The sequence below is a fragment of the Struthio camelus genome, chromosome 6, assembly GCF_040807025.1.
Source record: "Struthio camelus isolate bStrCam1 chromosome 6, bStrCam1.hap1, whole genome shotgun sequence".
NCBI classification, from domain to species: Eukaryota; Metazoa; Chordata; class Aves; order Struthioniformes; family Struthionidae; genus Struthio; species Struthio camelus.
This window is the reverse complement of record NC_090947.1, coordinates 10,650,341-10,674,356: the sequence shown is the minus strand read 5'-3', so window position 1 is coordinate 10,674,356 and position 24,016 is coordinate 10,650,341. Positions and strand designations below refer to the sequence as shown.

The 24,016-nt window shown below is 39.3% G+C and overlaps 3 protein-coding genes across 26 annotated transcripts in view; 2 read left to right on the top strand and 1 right to left on the bottom strand.

The window, feature by feature from the left end:
- Positions 1–1,452, top strand: part of SPATS2L (spermatogenesis associated serine rich 2 like) — a 137,964-nt gene extending 136,512 nt beyond the window's left edge. For all 14 annotated transcript variants that reach the window (XM_068948201.1, XM_068948204.1, XM_068948207.1 and 11 more), the window contains one exon: positions 762–1,452. In XM_068948201.1, coding sequence (XP_068804302.1) covers positions 762–1,160 — 399 coding nt within the window. In that variant the 3' untranslated portion in view covers positions 1,161–1,452. The remainder of the gene's footprint in view (positions 1–761) is intronic.
- A 499-nt stretch (positions 1,453–1,951) lies between these two features.
- Positions 1,952–16,987, bottom strand: KCTD18 (potassium channel tetramerization domain containing 18). 7 transcript variants are annotated; one of them, XM_009684287.2, is made up of 7 exons: positions 16,843–16,987; positions 15,338–15,535; positions 13,912–14,123; positions 13,007–13,200; positions 11,785–11,879; positions 11,234–11,336; positions 1,952–9,101 (listed from the first exon to the last, which is right to left on the bottom strand). In XM_009684287.2, the coding sequence occupies exons 2-7, from the start codon at positions 15,492–15,494 to the stop codon at positions 8,567–8,569; spliced, it is 1,296 nt and encodes a 431-aa protein (XP_009682582.2). In that variant the 5' UTR covers positions 15,495–15,535; positions 16,843–16,987; the 3' UTR covers positions 1,952–8,566. The 7 variants fall into 7 exon arrangements, with proteins under 7 accessions (XP_009682582.2, XP_009682581.2, XP_068804316.1 ...); XM_009684286.2 differs by having other exon boundaries at positions 16,883–16,987; XM_068948215.1 differs by lacking the exon at positions 16,843–16,987 and adding an exon at positions 16,427–16,590.
- Positions 16,785–24,016, top strand: part of SGO2 (shugoshin 2) — a 20,390-nt gene continuing 13,158 nt past the window's right edge. Inside the window, exons 1-2 of one of the 5 annotated variants that reach the window (XM_068948196.1) lie at positions 16,785–16,804; positions 18,856–18,941. Coding sequence is in view for 3 of the 5 variants with exons in the window: in XM_068948193.1 (XP_068804294.1) it covers positions 22,502–22,566 (65 nt within the window). In the remaining 2 variants the exon portion in view is untranslated. Of the gene's footprint in view, positions 16,805–18,841; positions 18,946–21,269; positions 22,009–22,497; positions 22,567–24,016 lie in introns of those variants that run through there. The other 4 variants (XM_068948193.1, XM_068948195.1, XM_068948197.1 and 1 more) reach the window with 4 other exon arrangements.

Below are 24,016 nucleotides of genomic sequence, written 5' to 3'. Positions count from 1 at the left end.
TATGTTATTATCTGTTTCATTTGAAGAACACCTTAGAATGTCCTTGTGCTTGTAGTGCTTACTCAGGCAAAGCTGCCACTGAAAGTGGTCGGAATTTTGTCCCAGTATGGATTTTGCGCTCAAATAAGTGCCTGAAGGGGAGACACAGGAGTGTTACAGGATGGCAATGTGTGTATGGAATCAGCTGTCATTGCAAGTCATGAAAATAAAGTAATACAGCCACTTCCCACTATTGATCAAAGCTTTCTCTAAGCAAGATAACACAATGGACATCTCTCCCACCATATGAACTCTTAGTTTGACTCGTATTTCCATGTGAATTTCTGTCCTACCCTCTTCCTACAATCTTACTGTAGTTTTTATATGCCACTTTAACATATGAGGTATTTTCTTGATTTAGGAAAAAAAGTCTGTCTGGATCAAGTTCTTCTCTGCTTCTTAACTGCTGCTCTTGAGATACCTAGTATTTCATTCCTTTTTCTCTTTTTTCTTGTATCATGGCGGATATTAATTTGGCATCAGTGGTGAACGTGCACATATATTTCCAAGCTACTCAGATACGGCAATGTACTGATAGTTCAATTATTCTAAGTGTAAATAGAGAACTCCAGCACCAGTCAAAAAAAACTGTGTAGTCTGTTCCCTCTGTAGTTACACTGAGAATTTTATTCTGCGGTTTTTATTAATTCTGATCTGCTATATTTCTTATTCTGTTGGAAGGATTCAGATAACCTAACAGTTACCAATTTCTTTCTGGGTAGAATGGGCCTTCTAGCCAGAGACGAAGATTCAACCCACAGCATCAAAACACCCGGCTCAATGGATCTCTTAAGTCACAAGGTGCCAGTAATGAGGCAGATCAAAGTAATGTAAAGAGTGGTTCCAGGTCTGAACACAGAAGACAGCAGCATAACAGCTTCAGACCTAAAAACAAAGGAGCTATGAAAAATCAAGAGCAGTCCACACCTACAAGGACCACAGAGAATGTGACACATTCGGAAAAAAACCGTCGGAAGCATCATACACCAGACACCACAGATCACAGGCCCTTCCGAGGCAGTGTTGGCAGGGTGTCGCAATGCAATTTATGCCCTGCAAGGATGGAGGTCTCTGCTGACGCCACTGTTCTTTCAGTGCCAGCTGTGACTTTGGTGGCTTAAAATGTCACAGTGAAGGCAGGCAGAGAAATTAAATCTCTTCATTTTAGTTTATTGCTCAAGATGCTTGTTGAAGCAGTGAAGAAAATAAGTCAGAACACACAGTCATTTGCTGCTTAAAACTTGTTGGTATCTTTATTACTTACTAATTATCAGCTTTAATTCAGTTTCAAGGCTTTGCCCAATATGCTCACAGTTCTTTTGTCATGACAGTACAGAATCTTACCAAAGCAGCATTTACTTCTTAGAAAAATGAAATATAGATTGAAAAAATAAATTGAAGATTAAATTCACAGTAGCAGAAGACCTGTTGTAGATATGTGGGTTATACCTGTCAACATTATTGTTTTTTAGAGCGGCCAGTGTTAGAAAAGATCCCAAGAAGTTTCTATGCTCTGGTCTGTAATGAAATCGAATAATCCTGTAGAACTTTTCTGGACAAATCTATACACCTTTCTTTCTGTGTTTGTGTATGTGTGTGTATATATACACATGCATACATACACGTACATGCACACACACTGTATACACTCAGAGTATTGTTATATACAAGAGAATTTGAAAAAGTAGTACATTTGATTTTTGCTTATTATTCCATAATCTGAAATCTTTAAATTCAAGTATAAATTCTATTAAATATATTACATATTGGTATTTTTCACTGACAAACTATTTTTATGAGGCTGAGAAAAATGCTCATTTCTTAAGTTTGGAATGTATATAGTCATGGCTATTCAGATGCACAGCCCTATTCTCCATCCTTATCAGTCACTCTAGTCACTTTGCTATGACTGGTTGGTTTTTTTTTTTTTTTTTTTTTTTTTTTTTTGGCATATGAGAAGTTACCGGTGTTCTAGACTTGAATCCAAATTATTTTTCTATAATTTTGCTGTGGGAACCATCTGTCCTGTTCAAGAGCTATGACTCTAATTTGTTACAGCAGCATTCAGCACAACGTGGAGGTACATATTTGAGCAGTTACCACATCCTTCTGAGTTTTCTATTAAAGTAAAAAACTTAGTTAGTGTTAATGTTCTGATTCTGTATTTCAGAAAACTTGTTTCTTCCAAAAAATTAAAATCTCCTTTCTAAAATATTATGGCGTTTGCTGCTTTGCAGTACCTAACCACTTGCGATCTTATTCAATCTATATTCACTTAATTCAGTGGGTATCAGTGGGAGGCTTTCAGCTGAGTTTGGATTGGACCAGGCTTTTGCTTTTGACGAAATTCTACTACCACAAGTGCACGGAACAGCACCTTCCTGCATGAGAGCCCCACTGACGCTGGACGTACTTGTAATGTAAGTTATTACTTAATGTAGTAAGGTGTCAGAATCCAAACCTGGCATCATGTGAGCTAGAGGCCTGAGTGTTAGATTCACAAAGGTGTTTAACAGTCTTATTTCCCACTAAGGTCAATAAGAGCAGAACACTTGAAGTTTGTTCCTAGATATTTGTTTGCTATTGCTTTTTGCCATTTTCCTCTGCCTGATTTCTGTTAGCTGACGGCACACTTCCTTAGTACTGACAGTTCTACTTTTTCTGTGCGGTACTCAAAAAATTAACTCAAAATGTAAAGTGAAGCCCATTCCTTATGGACAGTTTTACTTAGTTTTATTTGTCTCTTGATATCTGTAAAGTTTTTCACATGTGGATATTGGTAACACATGGTTCTAAAAGGCAGATAGCTCCACTTCATCTGGAACTCTGGTGGAAGAAAAATAAAAATGCATAGGTAAATACTGGGTTTCTTAGTATTACAAGCACTGCTTCTATATAGGTTAATTATCAAACTTTTAGGCTGAATATTTAAGTATATGGAATGGAAATTCTAGAATTTGGGAACTGAAAGTCTGTTGTGCACACCCATCAGAAAGGTAGCTTTTCCAAAATTTGTCCAGTGCCTCGCTGTAAGGGATGCAATTATGAATTCCATGCAGATATTACACAGGAAGCTTGTTATATTGTGCTTAAATAATTTGTGAAACTTCTATTCTCATTAAGAGATTTTTTTCTTACCCAGAAAAAAAAGTCTAACTAACTTATTTACAATGATTTTTACTCCTTCTTTATAGCTCTTCCACATAACAGGATTACTGGAAGTTATTCTTTTCCGTAAGTCAAACTTCCTCACAAACAGGCTTTTGCAAAATAAATAAAATCCGTAAGATAAATCGTAAGTCAGCACAACAGGACTACCGCTCCCTTAAGTACCAGCTGTCCTTTGATGTACTGCAGGCTCAGTATCTGACAGATCCAGGACTAACAGGTGAGAGGCAGCATTTCTCTTCCGAGTGTGCTGCGGATACATTTTATGTGATACGGGATACATGTGTGAGTTTAGTCTAGCTGGACAGTGGGCTGGTTCTTGGAACGCATCAGTCTTAGCACTCCAGATGTGCTTCAGTATTGGAGCACACATTTTAACTACATTACGTGGCTGGGCTCTGAAACCTGGTTTTGTCAGAACAGTATCCTGTCATCTTTCAGTTCTGGTGTCTCTCTGTACCCTTGGAATTGTGTCTGCCAATTTCTAAGAGCTTTTTACTGGTCAAAATACTTGTAATTAATTGGATGCTCTTGTGCTCATCTTCAACAGAGCTAGTTTTCATTTTTTAATAATAACAGAGCCATACATGTGGTATTCCTCTTCATGTGAGGGGCTTGCACAGGGGTCAGTGAGGGAATTCTTAAGGGCGGGACAGAGCTTGACTTTCAGCTTTTCAGTCTAGCAATTATAAAAAGACCCCAATTTTTAAAGCAAACACAGCTGTTCGGAATTGCTCAGACACCAACATGGAACCACCCACTGCCTTTTGTACACTCTTTTGAAAGGGGAAATACACCTCAAAGAGCAGTATTTTAAAGCAGATTGGATTCATTTATCTTTTCTGTAAGATTAAGTTGAGGCTAAGGGCAGAACTCAGTGAAATAAAGGACCAGATAGGCAGTTAGAAAACTAAAAACAGAATGTAACATTGTTGACATAGCCAAACTTTTTGAAAACCTTCAGTGATTTAGGCGTGTTTGAAAAAAAAGGTTAAAAAAATCACTTATGTGTGTTTGAAAACATCACTCAAAAATTGTAACTAAGAATTCTGAAAGGGAAACATTGCGCCTGGAGCTCATAGCACTTCCCTGCACACTGCTGTTGTAGGGGAACGCCTGGCCTGAGCTTGTGTGGCAGTTCCTGTTGGGAGTCTCTTGCCTCATGTAGTGACCGGGCTGCACGAGAAGTTTTTAAATAAGCTTTAAGTTCATGGACTTGTGACTAGAGCAGAGGCTGCATGGGCTCCATAGATCCCAGGTTCCAGTACCACTGCTAACTGCCCACTTGAGGATATAATATTGCCAGAAATTTTAGATAATACAGTATTGCATCAACTGCAAGTTAGAACACTCTGGAAACTCCAGAGAACACTAACAGTGACAGCTATTTACCATGAAATCAGCTAAAACAAACTGTAGGAAAACGTTCATTGATGTTGTACCAGAAACTAGAATGGATTAAAAGACACACACATGAAAGGGGCAAATTTGAAAATGGCCAAATCCTTGCACATTACACAGCTGATGAGGTGGCCTGGTGAACGTGCAAAGTAACTTTTCAGCCAAGAGAGGTAAGTTCTGGTATAAACAGCCAGACTTTTTGGCAAGAAGAAATATGTGTAAGGAGGAATACCCCAAAAGCTCAGAAAGCAAGGTCTGTAACAATCATACCTGTTTCACTACGTACTCTCCTCTAAGATATTGCTTAGAATCCATCCAGATTTTTCTGGGGCTTTGCCAGCACAGAGTATTTACAGTGTTTTACTTCTTACCACACTTCAACTCTTAATTGCATCTAAGCAACAGGCAGCTTCAAGTTTTTGATGATGCAGGAGACCCTCCTGTTTTTTTCAGGTGAGAATTTGTCCTTCACAGATTGAGAAGAACTAAACAGATGAAATTTTCTTGCTGATGGAAATGTTAGTATTTCTTCTTCCTAGCCATAGTAAAATTTGAATCACATTGTATTTATTAGCTAAGTAGTTTAATAGAAATGGGTTTAAAAGAATACTTTTCTGCTCTGGAGGAGAGCTGACTGGGTAAATGACTGGAACAGTTCGAAAGAATAAAAGAGGTAGCTTGATTAGGAACAAGACATAAATATTCAGTGCTGAGATCTCCCTGAGATCAGTGGGAACACGTGCCTATCATGTGAAATAATGTCTGTTTGCTTACATCAGCTACAGAGTTCTCCATTGGCTGAATCACACAGACAGAATGACATCTGTTTGAATCACATCTTGGTGATAATATGCCTGCTGCACCCCAGGCCCCCCATGCTCGGTCACGTGGGAGTTGTTCTCTAGAAATTACCTTGTTATGGTATCTTTCCAGTCTCCTTAACCTGAATGAACCTATATCACTGTTTGTTTGGAAAGACAACAGTGGGAAAGTGAGGACTAAATGACTGGAAAAGGGACAGTGTTTATGAAAAAAGATGTAATGCATCAAACTAAACTGGTAACGCATATTTCATTCCTTAGAACACAGCTATTAGATACCACTACTCATTAGATTACTAGATTGAAGTAATTTTCTGAACATAGTTTCTTCTCTAATGAATGATAATTTTATGAAGATAAAAAGCCACTGTCAAGCACCCTTTGACAGTGTGTATAATCCTAACTGGAAAACTGTAGCTCATGTACAGTAGCTTCCCCAATCAAACTGGTATGTAGAGTGTATCACAGTTTATCAGCACAGGTGCATTACCAGACAGTACCACTTCAGTTGAGTTAGATAAGTGTAACATCAAGAAAACTGCAAACTTTCGAGCAACTTGGGAACATGCAGTTTTGAGGAAGCTTCAACCTGCAGGAAACTCAGACTTGCTGACTTTCTGCTCCTTGTTCCAGCCTCTCAAAAAACACAGTCTCTTAACCACAATAAGAGATGAATAATCCTTGGACTGGCAAGCTTCATTTCTGCATTTGTTTTCACTTATCAGCCTCACAGAAAGAACAAAGTGCCATTTTACTTCTACATTTAAAAGGCTTTGGATGGATATGCTTGAAGCTTTAGACAAAAACACCTTGAAGGTTAATTCTATTCAACTGTCATGAAAGTGTTCAGCATCAGTCCATTAGTTATGAGAAACTATTAGCCAGCTTCATGAGCATAAAAATACAACAGAAGTGCCTACTCATAGATTTAAAAGGCTATGTTTGCATCTCATCTAGTTTAAGAAACAAACAAAACAGTAAAATCAAGTCTCTAAAAAAAAAATAGTAATCTTGCTCTACCTCCCCACCACAGCCAGTCTCCCGTTTCACCTGCTTACTGAGTCATTTCCAAATTACAGGGCCTATGTTTTTTGGTTTTAACCACAAGCCTGTGTGTCTAGCGCAATGAAAAAAATTCATTAAAGCCACTGAAAACTGTGTGGGCCACTGTAATGCAAATGACATGAAAGTTGCTTGAAAAATATTGTACTACCAAGAAGATTAAAGAAACACTGAGCTAGTGCCAACTCGGACCTAAAGGATTTTTCTCAGAACTTTTTTCTCGCACACATGCAAAATAAGTCCATTTTTTTGGAGCACTTTAGTGTGGTATTTATAGAAGTCTTTTTAATTCATCACATGCCGAAGAAGAAGGAAATCAGCTTTAGGAAACATTGTAAAAAGATTTTAAAAGTATGTGGTAAACTCTTCACCTATTCAGTAAGTATTGAAGTAAATGTCGCACAGAAACAGCAGACTATATTATGCTAGTATCTTTCCATAATCTTTGCCTTTTTCTTACTTCAGTGAAACTTTTTTGTTGTTGAGGGGATAGGAAGAGCTTTGGGGTTGTTTTTTAGGTTTATTAAAAAAAAATTAAAAATTCAAGGAGTAAACTGGCCTTCAGTATACAAACTGATGACACCAAATTACAGTACTGCTCACCTTTACGGTAAATATTGTAAAGTTATCTCTTTAAAAATGTTAGTACATGAAAGTCTAGGTTTTTTAATTGTGCAAATGAAATTTCAAGCCTTGGCACTTATGAAGAAAAGCCTAAAAATGCAATCTCTTCTAAATGACCCAGAAAATAAAACATTTAAAGAACCCTTCTGTATTTCTAGTAGTCTCAGGAATTTTAAGTCCATTTCATTTTGGCAATGTGACAGGTCTTTTCAACATTTAGGGCCAGCTGTATTTACTGTGTTGAAAAAGCAAAAGCAGTAACAAAAAAGAAAAATAAAGAAACTCTAAGCAACAAATAAGGGCATAAAAAGAAGCCTGGTTTGCAGAACTTAAAACAAATGTTAAACAGCATTGGTTTAAACAACTAGAAAGAATGAACCAAAGTCTGCTTTCCTCTGATGACAGAGATATGCAACATTTCTTCACTTCAGTATCGTTACTCAAAATATACCCTGGTACAACTGAGGACAGGAAGAAATCCAGTGTGTCCTCCCTCCTCCTCCAGGGGAAGGAAGGGTTATTTTATCTTTCTTTAAGCCAGGACACTTCTGTTACACTGCTTTGCTACATGATGTTGCCATTGTCTGTCTGTCCATCCTGGGCCCTGTATGTGAAAAGAACTACAGAAGGACACAGTAACGCCAGCCAGTGGTGACTCAGACCTGAAGCCTCCCTGCAGCTGCAGAAAACATGGCCCGCAGCAATGTGATCCCTGCAGAACACCCTGCCAGCAGCAGACCACATCTCATTAGCAAAGCAGTACGCGTGTCTCAGGCCTATGAAAAAGCTGCCTTATTACTCACTAGGCATGCTTCTCCCTCCCTGTATTTCTTAATTTTCTCGCCATGTGCAAGCAAAGGTGGTCCCTTTAACTGCTGTTAAATAACAGAATGGTGACTTTTCCTCTCCAAAGAGTACTACTAAGTGTGCATTCAACTTGTGAAATCTTTGCAGTACTCCATATCTCACAAACTCATGACAAACTTTTATCTGCTACTATTAATTATTATTCTTATCTATTTTTCCCAATTTAAATATATTGCTTAAGGAATTTAACTCTAGATTCAGGGTTTTTTTTAATGTTAACTAACTGTACTTAAAGTTGATAAACAGTTTTTTTATGCCATGTGCATACTCCCTCTAAAAAGGTTAGTTGTACCAGTACAGCCCGACAGAAATACAGATGTTAGATACCATCACATTAGACTGCACAATGCTATGTTTTGAGTTTTTTAAAGCCCTGTTTCTTCCTCCCTTCCCAGCTCCTAAATATATTTAGCAATAAAGCAGAAAACAAGTCACTGCCCACTTAAAACCATTTCTCCCTACCCTTTTCATTATTTTTTCATCATTAATTGTCTAATAAGTCTTTGAATAAATGTTAACATGAGATCATTATCTCTTTGGCCAGATGATGCCAAGCTATCCAGTCTTTCAGGCTGAGTGAAAGATTATCCATTCACTGTATCATTCTTAAGGTTAATACCAGCTGCTGATACAGCTGGTTCTTTCTTGTTTAGTACTGTAGAAGTTGTAGGAATTTCAGCAGCAGCACTGTCCTGTTCACATGTTTTATTGGATATTAAAGATGACTGAGATGGCATCACAAGAGAAAGCGGAGTTCGCTTCAGCTTTACTGCACGGTTGCTTGCAGGCTTCCTAGACACTGAAATCTTGCAAGTCATCTGACACTGCTTCCTGCTGTCAGCCCTCTGCCTTCCACCAGATGCTTGCGAATTGGTGGGCACTGATGGGCCCATTGTGGATACAGTTTTAGAAGCTACTTTGTGCAACGCCAAACTTTCACTGTTGGGTCGTTTCAGAGTTACCACAGAACCTGAAGCATTGCAAGCAGCTACCTTTAATGAAGCTGAATTCTTGACTTTGATATGGGTACTTGTTGAGGGCCCTGAGAATCTAATTGGCTTGGGACCCATTTTACAGGGTAAAGAGTCTTCCTCTTCTTCAGTAAAGTCAATTAATCGTCTGTAGAACAAAAGATTTTAATTAAAAAGAAACAAACTAGATACTTTAATTATTCTTTTTTTTAAACGTAATTATAAAATAGACTATCTCCAACAGCCATCCGCAAATCTGAATGTTTTAAAATTTTTTCTGTTCCAGTATCATTTATGATTCTCAGCTGTTCAAGATTGCAATCAGGTTTGACTTTAGATCAGTAGCACCAGCACTGTCTTTTACTTATGTAAGTAGCATTACATCTTTAAAAAAATGGAAGGAGATAATGTGCACAAACTGCTAATTGAAAATGAATGAGAGAAAACTAGACAAGCTATAAGATAGAAAATACTAAAATAAAAGGCTACAATTCCATCAGATATGAAGTACACTAAATACTAATCTGATGTGTTTTATGTTAGCTACAAAAATACAAAACCTGAGTGCAAAGTAACACCGGACTTAAGAGTTCCGCACTGTGTAATTTGAGAAAAGCAGCAAGACATCCCCTCTTTCTCCCTCCCTCATTTCTTTCAAAATGAAATTAAGGATAACTTTCAAGAAACCAGTTGAGAAAAAGGAAAATATTGTGCAAGAAATCCTATAGTGTCTCAAAACTGGCAACTCTCATTGGCACAGGTAGCCAGCATTTTTAAAGTATTACACAAATGCTTCTTCTCAGTCCTGGCAAAGGAAAATAGACAGATGCCAGGAAGATTTTAATTCCTCAAGGAAATAATAAATGATGCCATAGAAATCCAGGTCACATTAAAATAGCTGATCAGAAAGAATATCAGAAAATCTGAGACCTGACCAGACAAGATCTATACTGGATGCAGGTCAGAGGGATGATCAGTAAATATGTAACAAAATTATTTCTGGAGAGGTGGGGAAGGGAAATAAAAGGAACACAGAGACCAAAGTTAAACTGGAGCATTATCAATGCATGTAAAAATGTATCAGAATAAAAGCTGCAAGAATAAACAATGTGAGATTAATTAATGCATTACTTTTATAAAACTGGAACATGGTAACACTCTTCAAACAGAAAGCTTACAAATAACCTAGTGCTCATAATAAGTGCAGGGAGGTCTTCCTCACAGAGTCCTATGATAGGAATGTATTCTCAATGTCTGCGCATCCTAGATCAAAAGAGCCACCAAGTTAAAATGGAAAGCTTAAAGTCCCAAATCTTTGACTGCCTAACAGTAACAATGAAGCATAGGGAAAACATCATCATCAGTAACCAGGTTCATTTAAAATAGTATTTCAAGACAGTATATAAGTCTCGCCAGAATGAGAGTGGTTCATCAGACGTTTCATGCAAAGCTGAACGTAAAGTTTGTTGAGACAAAATAAAGCAGACAAAATAAAGCAAAAATGGGAGATAAAACAGGCAATGGTAGCAGAAGAGCATTTGGGAATACATGAATGCTGCCTGGCAATCCAGAGATTAACGAACACAGTCCTTTCTGTAAGACCTGTGAAAAGCAAATAACGTAGTATTTAGAAAAAAAAAAAAAAGAAAAAAAGAGCAATACAGGGGATACACGTTTTTAGTTGGATCGGTGAGCTGATGCAGCTCTGTGGCTGCTACCAACATGAGAAGGTGGTAGGGGAATATGTGGTCGGGGACAGGAAGGTCAGCAGGATCCTCCTCCCTCATTTAGCAGCAAAATGGCTGTAGTGACTCAGATCAAAAGGGTAGCTCTGCCTGCAATGACTGTTTTTATGTAATTATTGAAAATGGAGGTGGAGTCAGAAGTATCACTGTAAATCTGAAAAGGAAAAATTCTAGCAGAAAAGCAATAAACATGAGACCAGTTAACATTTTAAGTAGTTTTCAGTTAGATTTCTTATTTTAATCAGTCCATTTAACTAAGTAACATTGCTCTCTACATTTTGAAATTACTCTTTCCCACTTTGAATAATTATGAATGTGGAGTTTTCTGTGTTGTTTCCATTTACATTTTTATAAAGTGTTTTGTAATCTCTGAGAGCATAATGGCAGATTTGACCCTGATAGAAAGAGATTACCTTTGTTTAGACTGCTGAAAGGTCGTCTTTATTTTGTCCTACTTCTGTAGGCTTGTAAATATAACTTAGAGATTATGCTTTTTTTCCATTTTGTTTTAAGCCATCTGTGCAAATCAGCATACCTTTTATGAACTGGAGGCATATGATGCAAACTGCCTTTCAAAGGGCGTTCTTCAAGAGTCCAACATTCAATCAGCTCCTGGGGCACCCTCCAGTAGCTGACACCTGCATTTCAAAGGGACGTTGTATCGATGAGCTGAGAGAACACGGCCAACATCGCACGTGCATATTCCATGACTAAATAAATGCATTTATTCTATTATGTAGAATTTCAGCTCTGAAACTACACTGACATGTACTGGTGCTTCCAAGCAACATGCTGCTCAGGGCTTCCACCATAGTGCCCGATGCTAGCAGGCTATCAACTTTGAATGTGATGGCTCTCACCACACCGATCGATTTATTCATGTCAATTCATGTCACCTTACTGAAACAACACTTAAGACTTTTCTTTTTCCAATAGCCACTACTGTGCGATATTTTACATCATGTCACTTGCTGAATGAGAAAAACGTATGCAGATTTTATTATAGTCAACTAGCAAATGATTTTTCTTATTTTTCTGTACATAGTACTAGTACTAAAACAGAAAAAAAAAAAATTAATACTCTACCTCTCCCTTCCCAGGCATCAAAAGCATCCATCATCTTTTTCAATTCAGCGACTGAGTAATAGCTCCAGATGTACTGGACGTTATTTCCAGCTTCTCTAGAAATATTGTTTTAAAGGTAAAAGTTACACGGTAAATCTAGTTAAATCCTTAAAAATAGCACTGAAGAAATGTATCATTCTTTTTACCAAATTGTAGCTCTAAGGACTTATTAGAAAATGTTTTTTAAAGCAGATATGAAAAAGTTACCTAAACTGAATTTTCATTTGTATAAGAGGTTCTATATAGCCATCCTCCTCTGATCTGTATGCCTGTAAAACGCCTATTGCTAAAAATGGGCATTCATTGGGGGGGGGGGGGTATGGGGGGGGGAAGGGTGTTCATGAAACAATAATTCCAGAATTAATGGTGTAAAGTCTCTTCTCCTAAATCTCAATCATATAGTCAAAGGGAAAGCACAGTAGGAGGTCAGATACCTGAATCACCACCTGTTCAAACTGCTGAAAGATTAAAACTATCTTACTCACGTTTCAAAAAGGTACACAGTCAAGAACACAGCTGAGACTATGCTGTGGGACCAGGAGAAAGACAGATTGCTTCCAGACACTCAGAAGTACAGGCCTACTAGTAATTTATAATTATTATCCTAAAAATGCATTAACGTTATGGTAGAGATGTACATGTCCTTTAAAGGATTACAAACATTTCCTTTCATCTTCACTTTTTTCTGTGCCACATATGTCTTTCAGCTATCTTAGAAGACTGCAAAATACGATTCTATTAATTACTACCAACTTTGAAAATATTTTAACTTTTTCTGGATGGGGATTCCTCCCCTGTATTTAATGTAAGTATCACCCTAAATTAAAATATAATTTCAAATTGTTGAGACATTTTTTAAATAGCAGTTAAAACATAACAAGAACTTACAGCAACTGCATGTTCTCCACCTTTTGTGGACTCTAATTTTTGTACTCTGTGCTTAGTTTTTAATCTTTTCTTTGTTAAATTTGAATATTGTATTAGCCAGGTGTTTTCCAAGTAGGAAAGAGTCTGATTCCTGCCACTGATTATAGATAGCATAATAACGCTGCATTATGCTTAGTACAATAATACTTAGGCATTATTAACATTAATACTTAATTAATATTAATACTTAGGTATGATACCTAAGTATTCATAGTCTCACTTCACAGCGCTTTCAAGTGTCTGACAGTCATCTTACCTTTTGTAAATGCTTTTACTATTAATTTTCCTTCCTAGCTCCTTATTAATTGCATCAATCCCATCAGCTCTTGTGGCATACACACCAATAATTTTACTTTCACAGCTTGCTCCGGAAGTATTGAGATAGTGCAGGACCCAAACTGTAGGCTTGGTGCAGACTAAATCGTAAGAATCACAGAAATCTAACAAAGCCTGGCAAAAATATAAAACACAAAATAATAAATATCAATAAGGAGAAATTATTTTTAGTTGAATAACTTTCATATGTAGGTTTTATTAACTGTATTGGTGAGTTCTTTTGAGTAAATCAAAGACATAGCTTATCCAGAATATTACATGCAGAATTTCTTATCTGATGTCAAGGGAGAACATTGAAAAACTAGAAGAAGTTCAGAGAACAGCAACAGAAATGCTTACGGGCATAGAAAATCCCTAATCTGAAGAGAAAGTTAAAAACCTTGGTTTATCTTTCAAATTTTAGAATGAGTTTGCAAAACTCACAGATGTCTCATGAAGGGATCAAATCCCATCTCAAGTAAAATTTGAGGCTCAAATAGGAAATTATACAGTGTCATTCCTACCATGCAAGTTTTCACAGAAGACTTAAATATAAAACTGAAAGTCAAATTTAAACTATTGTTGTTGCAAGTACTGAAAATGAAGTTCCAAACACCTAACAAGAGAGGGACTAGAACGACGAAAAGAGCTGATGTCCGTAACGACTGTGACTGCATTATCAGCTCCAACATTTCTAGTCCTAAAATTCTTGAGTTGACCGGTGATTTAAAGTGGCAATTAGAAAGCTCTAACTTCCATATGCTGTAGTTTTAGTATGTGATGTTAATGAATGGTGTGGATTATGGAGTATATCTTTAAAAAAAAAAAAGTAAGAAATGTCAAGACCTTTTTAAGTTCTATGTTCGACCTGAAAGAATATGTCTCCAATTCATTGGCCAAATGGTCAGACAGGCTGTATGGATAAGGGACGCCAAAATAATCTGCTTCCTCCTGCAATGCAGTTCGAATTTGTTCATCTTCAGGAATCCTAACTTCTCCATGAAGATAATCTAAAAGATATTTAAATAGGCTTCCATCTCGATCAATTAGACAAGCCCCTGAAAATATAAATAAAACAATTTAAAATATTGCTTGCAACAAGTAGAAGGCAGACTTGCCACATTCTGCCAGATTATCCGGTAAAGCCCTTATATAAGACTTCTTTACTAATTTTACTTACAAGGAGTAAGTATACCTTCTCTATTCTATTAAAACTACTACTTTGTTGCCCTGGAATACTTGGTAAATTTGAAGATAAAATTCTATTGCAGTGAACATCTCTTGCCGTGTTTGGAATTTTAGTGGAACTGATCTGCATAGGACTGTGCCCAGGTATAACCTCACCTGTACTGTGCCCTATTTAGAGAGCTAAAATCTAGAATTGAAAATGCATCTATAATTAACTTTGGATACAACTTTTCTTGCTCTTGCAGGAACTTTCCCAAGTTTAAGTGTCATTCATTTAAAAGAGTTAAAAGTAGGATCAGCTCTAGCATGCATCTAGCCTAAATTTCCCTGGAAATTGCTCCAGTCTAACAGTATTTTTAATGTGTTTTCCCCTGCTTTGCTGTGGGGCTTAAAAACCACTAAGGAAACCAACCACACCAAACAGCCATGGGAACTATGCAGAGCTGTATACAACATGCTGTTCAGTGCAACTGAAAGATGGTAGCAAAGCCCTGCCCATAAAAATGTTAAACATGTCAGATATTTTAAATTATCACAAGTGACTAGCAAGGGATTGCTATTCTCCATTGACCAAGGCTTTAAAACTGGACATACCAGTAGGATTCTGAATCACAAACAGAAGTCAGATTTGACCCATGAATATTTTAATTCAAGCTTTCATACCAAGCCACAGTAGTCAGAAATTCAGTCTTTACCAGTAACCAAGCATTCTGAAACAAAGATAAGAAACTAATCTCCTTAGGTAATGAGCAACAGAGAGAGCAGGATGCCTCTGGAGAATAGGGGTTCACAAACAGGACTCGAATTAAATGCCAGGTATTCTGCCAGCTTCATCGGTATCTGTCTATTTTAATATTCATACTGCAGTAGTATATTCCAAGGCAACAGCCTGGCCTGGGACGAGGCAGGGCTAAGCAACAGACAAGCGTGCTTGCGCACAGGAGCAATCCCGCAGAATCCAGGCCAGCACGCTGCGTGCCACTCAAGGCGACACATGATACAAAACACATAAACGTATGGAAAAGCATGTTTGCCACAGAGCTCCCTGAGCAGCATGTAGTATTTACAGCTTAAACATATTTACCAGATTCATCCACTTTTAGAGGAAAACGTCCACTAAACATGGAAGCTAGCATTGAATCCTTGAAGCGGCACAGAGACTCGCGCCTGGCTGTGTACATACATCCTCGCACGTTCAGTTGAAGAATACCCTGCACCTCTTCAGCCTTGCCTTCTTCCATTGCATTTGCCAACGAGGACGTTAATTATGAGCTATTCAAACCTGAAATGCACAAAAATACATGTAACACCCATCATGACTGAGCATCTTACACACAAGACCCAAATGTCAGCTCAGCTCTTTGCATGTTACCTAATACTGCCCTTCAGCTTTGGAAACAGTCCTGAAAGCGTAGTAATACAAACTACCCTAATTTCTACACCTCACTATAACAAAATAAGACATTTTACTTTTGCTTTAAAAAAAAAAAAGAAAGAAACACACACACACACCCCCACAAAGGCTCCTCGTTTGAGGCAGATGGGTAAGCAGAGTTTTAGGAGGTCAGTATGGGCAGACAGCACTGGAAGAACAGTGACAGAAGTTAATGCGTTCTGGGAAATCTAGTTTTGACCCCAGTCCAGGGCGGCGGTAACGCAGCAGCTCTGTGCTGCAGCCAGGCGGCTGCTGCCGCGCTGGTCCTCAGACCCGGGCTGCTCCAGCCAGCCAGCGGTTGGGGCCGTCCCGTCCCTAACGTCACGTTTCCGATAAACATTCCCGTGTCTGTGCCGAGCTGCCCGCAGGACGGGTGCAGGTAGAGAAAAAAAAAATTTTTTTTTTCTGGCATAAAAATCGGGAGCAAGTCCTCCAAACGGGCTGGTAGCCGCGGCCAGCGCTAACCGGCTGCCCCCCGCAGCCCTCGGCGGCGGCCGAGGCAGCGCAACCGGCTGCAAAGGCCGCAGCGAGACAAAGACGGAGCCGCCGCCCGGGGAGGGGCCCCGCGTTACCTCCGCCGCCGCCGCTGCCGCCGCCGCCGCTGCCGCCGCCTCCTCCTCCTCCTCCCGCCGCCGCCGCCGCGCCGAGCCGGGGCCTGGCGGCGGCCTCGCAAAATGGCGGCCGGCGGCAGCGGAGGCCGGGGCGCCGCGTCCCCGCTGCTGCGCTGTCTGCGGTTACCAGTGCGCGTTACTTGAAAGGGGCTCGGTGCAGCTGCTGCCTTTGTGGCCTTGATAACAAGGGCTTGGAGCAGGGAGGGGCCGCTGGGCCGGCATTAGGGGAGAAAGGCCCGGAAGCGGAGCTCGGGGCGGGCCTCTGCCTCCCTCTGCCTCCCTCTGCCTCCCTCTGCCTCCCTCTGCCTCCCTCTGCCTCCCTCTGCCTCCCTCTGCCTCCCTCTGCCTCCCTCTGCCTCCCTCTGCCTCCCTCTGCCTCCCTCTGCCTCCCTCTGCCTCCCTCTGCCTCCCTCTGCCTCCCTCTGCCTCCCTCTGCCTCCCTCTGCCTCCCTCCCGCAGGATCAAGTGAGCTGATACTCTTTGAGAATGGAAAGAGAGAGAAAAGGTATGTTTCAGGATGAAATTTGAAAAAGGGCACTTAACCCGTCACAGAGGAAATAAGAGTTCCCCCAGCAGAGCGTACGTTGCTTTCTGAAAGCAGCCGGATTAATTCTGCGTTGGAGCTTGGTGTCCTCCTGAGAGGAGCCGATCTGTGTGTTTAGCCTCTGGAAGTATTATGTGTGTATCTGAGGCTGTTTAAAATACACAGTACTGTTTTTAAATCCCCCCCCCCCCGCCCCGCTTTACCTCCTACTATGGAAGTATTCTCTTATCTGATTAGTTTTAGTTAACATATGTGAATGTGGGTATTTGCTGACCTGTTGTGAAATACAAGTCTTTTTTTTTTTTTTTTGCTGCTTCAGACTTGTATGCCTTTCTAAAGCGTTAATAGTTTGCTCCAAAAAAAGCACAGGTAAATGTAGGCAAGGTGTTTCACCCTCATACAGACGTTTCACACAGACATGCAGAAACAGTGTCTTAATAAATCGGATATGGCTGTAATATGGTTGCTTGTTCACCAAAATGCGTTTATCAACAATAGAACGGTGAAAAAAGTTAGAGCAAGGTTCCCGTTATGCTTTTGGCTCACACTACTTATTAAAAATACCTATAAGCATGGAAAATGTTTTCAAAGACACAGCCTTACTTTCTGAAACACGTTTAGCAAATCCTGCTCCCAAAGCAAAGCACCATGCGTTCTTATAATGTTATGTCTATTTAAGTTCCCACTTAACTGCGAGCAAATAACACAAGATTCTGAGCTGTTTTAAAGGAGAATTTTTCTCCCATCCCGTACAGTAAGACCATATACCTATCGATACAAATGCCAAATAACTGTGGTACTCATCTGTACAGACTCAAGCTCTAGGGTTCTGTGAAGTTTGCTTGGAGGTCTATGAGCCAGCTACGTATATAGAAAATATGATAAAAGATAACCATACTCCAAGTTGTAACGATACATTTTAATTGCTGTTTGAAGTCCGGTAAGATCTAGTTATTTAATTGTACAATACATATAACAAGAAATGTGCCCATATTGTATTTAAGTATTTATCCATATTTACTTAGCAAACTGACTCAGTTATACATCTGTGACTCCTATTGCTTTTCATTTTGTATCATCATTATTTTTCCTGCCATGTAGCTTTGTAAGATATTTTTAATGCTCATATTATGTTGCGTAGATATTGAAAATACACAATTTGGGGGCCTATACCATGTTGGGGATGTTTTGTTACGTATTTAAGCTATTCAAAACTTGGACCACGAGCTCACTTAGTAGAGGTCCAAATCGAAAGGCATGCCACAAACAGACATAGGACAGCTACAGTTCCAAAAATAACGCATCTTTGTACGCGCTCACTGTCTAGCTCACTGCTTGATACTGCGCAAGATCACTTACTACTTGGGCCTGGCTTATTTTTACCTTAATGCTAATTTGCATTAAATGGGTAGTTAAATCTACAGTAAATTCTTCACAGGTTTCATATCCTTAGCAACTAAGCATGCTGTAGTTGCAGCAAAGAAGGGAAATGACGATGCCAAGTGCCGTGGCTCCCACGCTTTCCTTGAGCAGCCCTGTGCTAGGAAAGTGCCCAGAACCCGCGGCAGAGCAGATACCGGAAATTCTGGCTGGTAGGTTCCGACCAGAAAGACAGAACAAAATCTGTCGTTTAATGAGTATTTCATTAGGTACTAAGCATTAAAGAAGCATGCACACTAGAACATGCTGCTGAATATGATACAGACCAATAACTGATGGATGTTAGGTTTTCTGTGAATGAAATGGAAATAAATGTAATGGATTATTTTTGTGGAATGACGGTTTTTGTTTTTGACTGGGACTTCACTAAGGTATACTGCATGTTGTTCTTTATTCTTTGATAAAGTTTAGTGCTGGGAGTACTTCATATGTAGCAATTGCAATTTGAATGTGGCCATTGTTGTCAAATGTTGCAATATACAATATATAAGTTGCAACTTCCACTCTTTCTCATTTTTTAAAACATTTGCCTTATTAAGTTGCAGTTTTCCATTCTCGCTTTCTCCTTGAAGCTGGCTTGTTGCATCCTCAGACAGCCTGAACAAAGCTCCTTCATTGTATTTCTGCATTAGAAGACCTGGAGGAATATAAACACATGGTTTGTAAGTTTTGTACCTCAGATTAAACCATTTGAAATATTTTTATTGTCCAAGCTTAGAGCAGCATGTACCTGGTATAGAGGTGTGCAGTGTAACAAACCTGCACAAGTAAACTGCCTTTTGAGCTGCGTGTCCTTGGCAAAGGAATGCCGGGACTTTTTGTTTTAAGTGGTTTCCTAAGGAAACCAGACTTACACACTCATCCTATGTATGTTTGTGTTTAAATTAACCAAGTCAAATTTGACAGAGGGGAAGCGGTATTAAGACATACATTTTCTTTAAGCTTGTGCAAGAAAGGGAGAGTGATTAGAGGAAAATGTTTTATTAATACCATTATTTCGGGAAAAGCTATGGGGTGAGCTCAGTTCTTGCTAGACGTTAGAGCATCTGCAGAGGGACAAGCTGCTCTAAGTAATTTACCTGCCAGAAGGGCTTTAATCATAGCTCACACCCCAGGGCGATTAATTCTTCAGCTAGGATTTTTCTCTGAGATGGAGTTGTTGGTATCTAATAAGAAACAAATTCCATCTGACTCTTGCTACATGGAGAGGGCTCTTTAAAAAGGCCTGTTTCTGTCTTTCCTTCATTCCCTCTTTTCTGATGCCTAATAAGCTGTGGGATGTGCTGCACCTTTTGTCTGCACAACTTAAAGGCCAGTTTTAAGATCCCAAATCACTGAAAAACAGACTTCTGCTGTAAACATATTTTTAAGATATATAGGCCGTGAAATTTGGCAGTGCTGTCAGCTCTCCCTCACTTTGGGCAGCTGGCAATTGAGTGTAGGTTTTTACATGTGAAATGTTACAGTGCAGGAGTTCCTCAGCAGAGTTTAAAGGGAAGTATGACCCCCTGTGGAAACACGATACTTTGTTTTGAGCTTATTGTCAGCAGTAGTGACTTAAACATTAAGTGGAAGCAAATTATCCACTCTAAAACTGGAGGGAATGAAAACTTGATTGGATCTAGAGGAAAGCGTACTGCCTTCTGGAAAGAATAGGGAGGTAAGTTATATTTATTTGACTGGCTTCATTGTTATTCTTACGCTTACATGAGGTTAATTGCTCTTTTATTTGCAAAATGTGGAACAGCCGTAGTCTTACAGTGGCTACATTCTCTTCCGAAGTTGCTTTGTGATGGGAAATTTAATGGGAAAGGTATGCTAGATTAAATCTTGATTTTTTTTAAAGGGCTCCCATAGCAGCATAGGGTTTTGCAACTTCAGGGCCATGCTGAGAAACTGTTATATATCACGTGGAAATTAAGAAAAAGCAGGAAAGAAAGACTCTTCAGATGCTATTTGCAGCAGCTAATACAAAATAGTAAGTTCATATAGATATATTTTGTCAAATATTTTTATGCCACTGGTATTTATTGTGGCATTCCCTTGTTTTGCTTTATAGATTATTGTAATGCTAGCACATCAAAAGGTAAGATTTTTCGTGATGACTGCTGCATTACAGAACGTAAATAAAAGTTATTATGAATAAACAGCACCTTTTAGACCACCACTGCAAGAAAATCTGTGCTGTTTTTTATTTCAATCTTGCACATCTGCGTGAATCTTAAAAAAAACAAACAAACAAACTTTTTTTTCTTAAGATATGTACAAAACTGTTTACTAGAAAGGAACTCTAATCCTTGGTAATTATTACCAAATTTAATAATTAATATGTCCACTTGAACTAATGATAGGATGAGGCTCATATAACTAGTGAAAGAAAGTGCATATGAAGTGAGAGTTGCAGAACAAAGGCTATGCTTTCAGGCTAAGAGCAAATTTGGAGAAAAACATTTTATTAGGTTAAAATAATTCCTTGCATTTCCCAATCCTAGTATTACCAAAACTAAACAAAGTGGGATTGCTCTTCTAACCTCAGACACTCCTACCTTTATGAGTCTGTATATATGCAGGAAGCATACATTACTTGCTATAATGTATTGTTTGTAAATTTCTCATTGTCCTATTGTTGTAATAAATGTCGTGATGACTATCTGTACTGCTCCCAGAGTGTTTATCGTTTCCTCTATTGCTAATAGCTAAAGATCAGCCAAGAAGAACTTCAGCTTTCCACTGCTAAGGAATTGCATGGATTTCTCCTTTCAATCTAAAGGAACGTCTTAAATAGAAAGCCAAATAACCCAAAACCTCTCCTGTTGCAGGAAACACTAATGTAGGTGTGTAAAATTGTTGATCTCATGATCTAGACTAACATTTTGGACAAAAAAAAAAAAAAAAGCTGTGATGGGTTGGAATTTTGCCTGTTTAGTCTCATTGGATGTGCTTTTCAACTTTTCATTTATTGATATTAAAATTATGTTGTATGCTATCAAATCAAATGCAGAGAACTTACCAAATAATAACATTTGTTATATGCTATGTAAAAATAACTGACATCCAGAGATGATTTGATCATTTGGGGGAATTATTGAAAAATTTATAAATTTTCTCCCAAAAGAACATCAGTGAGAAAACTCTTTTAGCAGTCACCCCTGGGAAATACATATACACGTGCTGCATTCATGTAAAATAAGATTATTTTGGCCGGCAAATGGGAGCAAACGTCGTCATAGTTCCCACACAGAGGCGTAAGAACGTAAAGGCAGAGTCATCCCCGTTGTTCTTCAGTTCTTCCTCAAAATGTCTGACAGCTTCCCAACTCTATTCCTCACAGTGTACCAGGGCTAATGTTAATTATTTATAGTTAATATTTATTTGTTAACTTGAGTCTTTGTGGTGGTTGGTGTTTAAACAGTCTTGCGAAGTAGAGAAACTTCTATTTTGTTTTTGACTCATCTCAAGCGTTTATCACAAAGATGCATCTCAGCAAGGATGTAAATCAGAGGCTTCACTCAGATTACTTCTTTGTAATTTAAGCAGTTTCTTCCGTGTTATATCTCTTCAAATATCTTCAAATGCAGCCTTAAAAGTCTTCATTGGAAGCACTGTGGGAAATAATCCAGAATGTCTTTCCTACTGAAGAGTGAATTTGCAAAGTTGTCAGTTTAAAGGAGCATTTTTATTACAGATGCCACAAAAGCGCATTATGGGATATACACACAGAAAATGTAAGTTCAGTTCTGTACATATTTTTTCAGAGTAAAATCATGCACTAAGAAAAAAATTACAGATTACATGCAGCAGAAGTCCCCGTGTTCTCAGGAAACAGATTGATTTCCAGCGCTCTTGCTAAAATTAGTCTTCAAAGCACAATATAGATATAGTTAATTCTATAGGAATATGAGTGAAGCTTCTTATTCCAAGAATTTCTTTACATAACTGAAGTTGCAAAACAGATCTCACATTCTGCAACTCATTAAATATACAAAAATAAATATATTTCTGAGGCAATCAATGAAACTTTGTTCCCTAGTTAAATGCAATATCATTTGTTGCCTAAATCCTCTCTTCCTCCTTTAAAAAGAAGGATAATACAAGGGAGGGTAATGTGAAATATTGTTCTTTTTTGTTGCTTTTATGGTTTGGGTACTATGTTTCCTATTAAATATTTGCATGTTCTTAACAAAAGTACCACAGTGGCTTTCCTGTTTCCTTAGCAGAATGCCAAAAAAGTTACAGCAATGGATGTTGGTTGCAGTATATATCCCACTGGAGATAGGGGACAGGTTTGTATCAAACTCTTAAGGCCTAGCTACGTATTTTACATTTGGAGTGCCACGTACGAAGTGCTACTGTTCGTGCGGCAAGTTTCTCAACTTCTCCTGTTTTCATACAGGGTTTTATTCAGATGTCAACCAGTGATTTCGTTCCAAGTAACTCTATATGTGTGTGTGTGTGTGTGTATATGTGTGTGTATATTATATATATATGTGTGTGTGTGTGAGTATGTGAAAGGTGCAGGGGGGTGCCCATAACGGCCGATTTGCAGGGTTACGATCACCGTCTCTCCGGTGTTACATGGTTAACTGTCAGACAAGGATTGTTTCTGTTCAGTTTAAACATCGTCCCATTGTACGGTAATAACAAATTAATGGAGAAGTGACGTTTAGCCGAAGGTGGCAATACGGGATAAATCGGGAGCGTGTTTCTGGGGCGATAGATGGTTCTGTTCATCTCGTGCAGGTTTAAAAAAAACCCTGCAAATTACGGGTCAGCGTCGGTGCTCAGGGCGGCAGCGCGGCTGGTGCCCGCGGCAGGGGCCTGCGCGCTGCGCCGCTGCCCCCTCCCTTGCCGGCCGCCCTCGGGCAGCGCCGCGAGCCGCTCCCGCCTCGCGGCGGTTGGTGAGGCGCGCGAGGGGCGTGGCCCAACGGCTGCCTCCGAGCGGCCGTTGGAGCCCGGGAGCCGTTGGTGGCCCCTGAGGCGAGGCGGGAGCCGGCGGGCTGCCTCTCGGCCGCGGAGACGCGGGCGGGCTGCCTGCCCCCGGCAGGCCCTTCGCTCGGAGTAGCTGTGCCCTTCGGGGTGCCAGGTGGCGCTGGGAGACCTGCCTCCTGGAAGTGGTTTGCTGGGACCTTGGTCCCTTCTCCCCTTGTCCCTGGGGACCGATCTCGGTTGCAGGGAGGACTCAGGTCCTCATTCTTGCCCCCTCAGTGCTTCAGGTTTACATACACGCCTGTCTCTCCACCTTGTCCTGCCCCTGATGTGAGGGGTTTAGGGTACACCTGTTGATGCCCAGTCCCATATAGTTGCGGGGAGGATAGTGCAGTACTTTCTTTAAAATGTCATTTGGAGAACGGTTTGCGGATTTTCTTATTTTCATTTTCCTGCTGCCTTTTTCAGTATTATGGTAAAAAATGATCTCCGACCCAGTCCACCAATCTCAGTAAAACCTCGAACATAAGTTATTTTAAGATTAAGATCAATGTTGTAACTGTTGTTACTTTAAAACAAGTCTGACAAAGTTTGTGTTTTTTTCATAAAATTTTATATCCTGATGTTGTGTGAATATGTGAGTGTCTCAGCTTTCTTTTTTTAATTCTAATGATCGTGTTGCAGAGAGAAATTTGAAAGTGCTCCAACGAGACTTCATGAACTGAGAAACCAAAAAGCATTACTTACAGAAACAAAACAAAGAATGCGTTAGTGTTTTTAAATTTTAAACCAGTTTTAGGAGGAATA

Coding starts and splice junctions, on each gene's coding strand:
- KCTD18 (XM_009684287.2), bottom strand. CDS start 15,494: ATGGAAGAAGGCAAGGCTGAAGAGGTGCAGGGTATTCTTCAACTGAAC. Junction 13,201..13,911: donor CGAACATAGAACTTAAAAAG/GTCTTGACATTT, acceptor TATTTTTGCCAG/GCTTTGTTAGATTTCTGTGA. Junction 11,880..13,006: donor AGTAAAAGCATTTACAAAAG/GTAAGATGACTG, acceptor CAATATTTCTAG/AGAAGCTGGAAATAACGTCC.